The 6,769-nt window shown below is 43.5% G+C and overlaps 1 protein-coding gene across 1 annotated transcript in view; it reads right to left on the bottom strand.

The window, feature by feature from the left end:
- Nucleotides 1-2,126: 2,126 nt before the first annotated feature.
- Nucleotides 2,127-6,769, bottom strand: part of TRPV1 (transient receptor potential cation channel subfamily V member 1) — a 32,330-nt gene continuing 27,687 nt past the window's right edge. The window contains exon 15 of the mRNA XM_032399102.1: nucleotides 2,127-2,299. Within this exon, the coding sequence (XP_032254993.1) occupies nucleotides 2,127-2,299 (173 nt within the window). The remainder of the gene's footprint in view (nucleotides 2,300-6,769) is intronic.

Raw genomic sequence — 6,769 nt, 5'->3', positions numbered from 1 at the left:
TCTCTCTTTTTTTTTTCTTTTTTTTTTTATTATGTTATGTTAATCACCATACATTACATCACTAGTTTTTGATGTAGTGTTCCACAATTCATTGTTTGTGCATAACACCCAGTGCTCCATGTAGAACATGCCCTCTTTAATACCCATCACCAGGCTAACCCATCCTCCCACCCCCCTTCCCTCTAGAACCCTCAGTTTGTTTTTCAGAGTCCATCGTCTCTCATGGTTCATCTCCCCCTCCGATTTCCCCCCCTTTATTGTTCCCCTCCTGCTATCTTCTTCTTCTTCTTTTTTTTTTTTTCAAACATATAATGTATTACTTGTTTCAGAGGTACAGATCTGTGATTCAACAGTCTTGCATAATTCACAGCACTCACCATAGCACATACCCTCCCCAATGTCTAGCACCCAGCCACCCCATCCCTCCCACCCCCCACTCCAGCAACCCTCAGTTTGTTTCCTGAGATTAAGAATTCCTCATATCAGTGAGGTCATATGATACATGTCTTTCTCTGATTGACTTATTTCGCTCAGCATAACACCCTCCAGTTCCATCCATGTCGCTGCAAATGGCAAGATCTCATTCCTTTTGATGGCTGCATAATATTCCATTGTATATATACACCACATCTTCTTTATCCATTCATCTGTCGATGGACATCTTGGCTCTTTCCACAGTTTGGCTATTGCTGCTATAAACATCGAGGTGCACGTACACCTTTGGATCCCTACATTTGTATCTTTGGGGTAAATACCCAGTAGTGCAATTGCTGGATCGTATGGTAGCTCTATTTTCAACTTTTTGAGGCACCTCCATACTGTTTTCCAGAGTGGCTGCACCAGCTTGCATTCCCACCAACAGTGTAGGAGGGTTCCCCTTTCTCCGCATCCCCGCCAACATCTGTCATTTCCTGACTTGTTAATTTTAGCCATTCTGACTGGTGTGAGGTCGTATCTAATTGAGGTTTTGATTTGGATTTCCCTGATGCAGCTCTGAGTAAGTTTGAAAGTTGATCTAATTTGCAGAAACTTGCAAATATCTGACATCTACATGACACCTTCTAAGGAAGGCCTACAGGAAGAGCGAGGGGTCCCAGACCCACAACAGGAAGCACAAAGCCCTCATGTCTCCGCTCCCCAGGCACGGACTGGCATGCCCCAGCCCATTCTCTGCCAGATAGCCTGGCACCACAGTTAAGTTCCAGGCTTTGGAGTCAGACTGCCTGGGGGCAGACCCAAGCAATGGTGTTTACTGGCTGTGTAACCTTCTTAACCTCGATAGTAAGTCCCAGCCTCGGTAGTACCACACACACACATACACACCACAGAGCCAACTAGCAATGCTAGCCCAGTGACTGGCACAAAGTTCACACTTGGTATGATATTTATTTATTTACTTACTTACTTATTTATTTGATGAGTGACAGGATGGATGGAGGCAGAGGTATGTACCACTGCAGGGGGCAAGACTGTGGTCACTATAAATGGAAGATCATTAAAAACTCTTGCCACGTGCTTTTGAGACATGGTTCTGTACTTTTATCTGAACAGCAATAGAGCTAATGTGTTTGGGACTGTGATGTATCACACAGAAGGAGAAGTTGCTCTGGCGAAACCTGATTCTGGCAGAGCTGGAAATAGGGCCAGCCTCCCCCGCCTTCTCTGACAACTAAAGGACATCACCCCCAGACCACTCTGTCCGGGGGAGGTATTAAACACAATACAGAGAACAGCTTCAGCATTTTACATCAAAGGACATGTTTTGTTTTGTTCTAAAAGGTGTTTTCCTGGGCCTCATTTACTTTTACTCCTAGTATTATAAATAAATAAAACAGGGGCATCACATATGTCCACACAAAGATTCATCATTCATGATACTTAACAAAGTCAGTAAAAATATGAGAGCAAAATCCTTTCTTGGTGGAGACTCACTTGGGGACAGTGAGGGCTGGACAACTATCTCTTCCCGTGCATCCAGCAATGCTTCCCGCAGCTTGTCCAGAGCAGGCGAAGCAAGTGCCTAGGCGGGCCCAGACCAGGCGAGGCTGCTAAGAGTGCCCTATTGTTCCCTACACAGTGGGGTATTCTGAGGCCCAACAGTGTTAAGAGTACCCTAGAGGGGTCCCTCACTTCTCCCCTAAAGCAACAGGATCCTTGAAGACCTCAGCATCTTCTGGCTTGAGGGACCCTGCAAAGTGCCTCAGATGAACTTCCTCTGGCTGGGCAGAGTGGCTTTCTCTTGTACTTGCATCTCTTAAAAGGGGAACCAGGGCAAAGTTCTTCCAGTTTCTTCCTGAAACTAAACGGTAAAACATCATTACGACCTTGGATGCAGCAAGCAGAAATAAACACTTATTTCTTGGCCTTACCAACTTGTTGGTCTCTTAAAGGAGACCCAGACATTTGGTGCTTCCTGAGACACATGGAGGGGTTGCTCTGGCGAACCTCTGAGAGGAAAGAGCCATTTCCTCTTCCCTTGCCTGTTTAAGGAGCCTCATCCACTCTGGAAGATCCTAAATTCTCTTCCTTCACCTCACCCTGACTTGCAGGGACCTCATGAGAGTCCATTGCTTGCCCTTCCCTGGTCTCCATTTCCCGCCGCCCCCATGGGAGGGACTGCAGCTGTCCACAGAGCAACACTGGGGCCTGTGCCGTGGCGGCGCCGCACTGGGTCAGCTGTAGGGTGATGAACAGCGGCCAGAGAATCAGGATCTGTGGACCAGGCCCCACCAGGGCATAGCGGATTGGGAACAATGCCAAAGAAACCATGGTAACATTAGGCCTTGAATGGGGCGCTCATGTGTGGGCAGGGAGCTCCTGAAGAGAATCCAGTTGTCACCACCAGAGCCACCTCCAGCCTCCCCGCCACCCTGGCAAACCAAAAACCAAGAGGGAAAGCTGTACATGTTCTCCTACTGCTGCCAGAGCCCCGGTCAGCCAAGCCCTCTGGTTGGCCACCCTGGGCCTAATCTCCGGAAAACCAGCCTCAATGTGTACCTCCTACCCTCAGGCTCCTCTGCTGCTGTCTAACACTGACCGCATGTCAAAGGCATCAGGAATATGGGAGACTGGGCCCATCATGGCCACTCCAGCCAAATTCTCCAGGTCTTGGTGTTTACCCAGGCCTGCAGGCTGATGCTGGCCTGCCCCCAAACATAGTCTTATATCAAGCATCAACTGCTGAAGGAGGATCCCTTGGGAAACCCAGGCATTGAAGCAGGACTCCATGGGGACATAGGCCAGGTCTCATTGAGACACAATCTTCTGGCTGGTTCAGTGTTGGGGACACCCAGCCTCAGAGACTGCTTGGCCCAGCTCTAGCTCAAAGGCCCTGAAAGGAGGCATGGGGCTCCCAGGGCCCACTTCCCACAGTCCTGATGCCAAGACTCCCTCAAGTGCCCTCCCTGGCTCAGCCACTAACTGCTTTCTTCCCTGGCCTTTCTCTCATGCGTTCCTTCACCCCTTCCCAATCATACACACTTTGTGGGTGGGAGAGTTCCTGGTAATCTGAATTGTATGACTATTCATTACTGAAGTGTCCACTGCTACAAAGTTGTACAAAAAAGCAAAATGCTCAGGAAATATTCACTAACTAATTATAACTGTGAAATCAGGGAACCTCTAACCATCTCCTACCCCAACCCAAGTAACACAAATGTGTATATCCCTGCTACTTGGTCAATATCTTTATTAATATCACAGTGAATGTGCAATGTTATAAACAGCCAACAATGTCATGCAAACACAATGCAAATCAATTGCAAAGTAAAACAGCAAATCTTTAAAAGACGTGAGGTTTCATGAAATCAATAAGATTGATATTGGAAAACTGCTCAAATTACAGGCAAAATCATCTTTGAATGGCTCTGTGGCAAAGTTAGACCAGTAACAATTGAAGAGATAATCAATAAGTATTATGACATGACACAGGAAGTGCTTCTAATGAAACTCGTGGGAAAATTACAGGATTGCAGGAGGCTCTTGATAAAATAGATATCTACTTCCAGCCCTGATGGAGTATGTAGTACTGGGCTAGCTACGTAAACAACCATAAAACAGGACAAAATGTTTGCAGTAAATATTTCCAGGCATAGGACACAGACCGAAAACTGCAATTGCTGAGAAAAGTGAAATTCACAAAGTAAGCCCCATGATTGCCCTGATGCTTTGCATAGGGACAGTTTCTCTGACTGTGGTTTAGTGAGCTGGAGTCCAAGCAGAGCATGGCAGTACCTCAGAACTAAGGAAGAAGAGATCGGGGTTTTGGGCAGCTCAAGCACAAGAATCTATGAGAAAGGGCTCAGAAAAAGAGGAAGAAGAGAGCTGTGGGGGTGGAGGTCTAGAAGTCTCTGGGCTGGGGGCTGGACAGTACTTGTACAATGTGAGACTGCATAAGGCTGACCAGACAGTGGCCACTATAGGGTTGAAAGTGGGATAGAAACACTAGAAGCTGAGCAGCGCTGAGTGGAGAGACCTCCTTAACACCTTTTTTCTACTCTGAGGATCAAGTTAAAATACCAGAAATGCCCTACTTACTCTACATGTCCTAGAGTAAGATCTAAGCAAGATCCACCCTAACAAAGCCTAAAACCAAGCCCTGACAAGATCCTCAGTGGAAACAGTTTGGAGGTTGTGTCCCACATGTTTGATGGAATTGGCAAATACCCTTGGCATTTCACAGATCTACCATAATAAAGTTTAAAACTAAGCCTACACAAGTTCAGGGTGATTCATCAATAATTGAACTGCCAACTAAAACAAAAACTCAATCCAGGGTCTCTACAACATATTATCCACAATGCCCAGTATACAATTAAAAGTTACTAGACATGCAAAGAAACAGGGAAATGTGACTCACAATAAGAGGGGAGAAAAAGGAGTCAATAGAAACTGTCCCCAAGATGGCCCAGATGTTGGATTTAGTGGGCAGAGAATTTAAATCAACTATTATTAATATGTTCAAAAAACCAAAGGAAAATAGGATCTTGATGAGAGAACAGCTAGAAAATCTCAGGAAAGAAAGGAAAACTATAAATAAGTAAATAAATTAAATAAATAAATAAATAAATAAGTAACCAAATAGAAATTCGAAAACCAAATAGCATAATACTTGAAATGTAATAGTCACTGGATGAGCTAAATGGTAATTTGGAGGACAGGATCAGTGAACTTGAAGACAGAACAATAAAATTATCAAATTTGAGAAACAGAAAAAAAATCAAGGAAAAGTAAAGCCTCAGAAACCTGTGGGACAATTTCAAATGATCTAAAATACATGTAGGGGCACCTGGGTGGCTCAGTCAGTTGAGCATCTGGCTCTTGATTTGAGCTCAGGTTATGATCTTGGGGTCCTGGGATCAAGCCCTGTGTCAGGCTCTCCATTCAGCAGGGAGTCTGCTTGAGATTCTCTCTCCCTCTCCTTTTGTCCCTCCCCCTGCTCTCTCTCCCTCTCTGTCTCTCTCTCTCAAATAAATAAATAAAGCTTAAATAAAATAAATTAAATAAAATACATGTATTCGGAGTCCCCCCAAAAGAAGTTAGGGACAATGGAGCAAAATATATATAGTTTCCCAATTTGATGAAACACTGATGTACAGATCCAAGAACCTCAGGCAAACCCTAAACAGGATAAACCAAAAAAATCAAACCTAAGCACATTTTACTCAAACTGCTGAAAATCAAAGATGAAGAGAATACTTTGAAAGCAGTCAAAAAGAAAAAAACAATTTACATACAGGAATGCAAATAATGAGTAACTTTTCATCAAAAACAGTGGAGGCCAGAAGATAGTGGAGAAAAAGTTAGTGATGGAAATTTTTTTTAAAAAGAGGAAAAAAAATCTGTTAACCCAGAATTCTTTATTCAGTGAAAACATCCTTCAAACATGAGAATGAAATTCACATTTTCAAGTAAACAAAAGCTGATAGCAAACTAACTGACCGTGACAGAAATTAGACAAGTGGTGACCTGGGATGGGGAGAATGGAACTGATTACAAAAAGGGTACTTCCTGGCCTGATGGAAATGTTCTATATCTTGAGTGGGGTGGTGGTTGCCTGAGTATACATTTGCCAAAACTTACCAAACTATACATTGAAAATGTGTGCATTTTATTGTATGTAAATTATATCTCAATAAAGTTGATTTTAAGTTTATAAAATATTTTAAAAATGAGTTTCTCTATGAAGCCATATCAAATATGAAAAATGCAGTATCAGGCAAGTTGATCTGAAAATTGTGCCCCTTCCCCCACCCTACCAAAGAAACCCCAAACTGTCAACATCTGATTCATTCTTTGTTCAAGAATTAGTAACATCAGTGGGGCGCCTGGGTGGCTCAGTTGGTTAAGCGACTGCCTTCGGCTCAGGTCATGATCCTGGAGTCCCTGGATCGAGTCCCGCATCGGGCTCCCTGCTCAGCGGGGAGTCTGCTTCTCCCTCTGACCCTCCCCCCTCTCATGCTCTCTCTCTCTCTTTCATTCTCTCTCTCAAATAAATAAATAAAATATTTTTAAAAAATAAAAAATAAAAATAAAAAAAGAATTAGTAACATCAGCAAAATGGCAAAGTAGGCAGCTCCCAAAACTTAGGCCTCCACAAAAACATCAAAAAAAGAAAAAAAAACCAGAAACTTTGGAACCAATGTTGTCACGACTCTGGGAAATAGTCTAAGGTTTATAGCAAACAAGCCAATGCTGAATCAGTTTTAAAAATCAATGTAAATGTATCATATGATCTCACTGATATGAGGAATTCTTTTTTTTTTTTTTT

Source organism: Phoca vitulina, unplaced genomic scaffold, assembly GCF_004348235.1.
Source record: "Phoca vitulina isolate PV1807 unplaced genomic scaffold, GSC_HSeal_1.0 scaffold128, whole genome shotgun sequence".
Classification (NCBI taxonomy): Eukaryota; Metazoa; Chordata; class Mammalia; order Carnivora; family Phocidae; genus Phoca; species Phoca vitulina.
The sequence above is the reverse complement of the archived record's forward strand: the minus strand, read 5'-3'. Positions and strand labels throughout refer to the sequence as shown.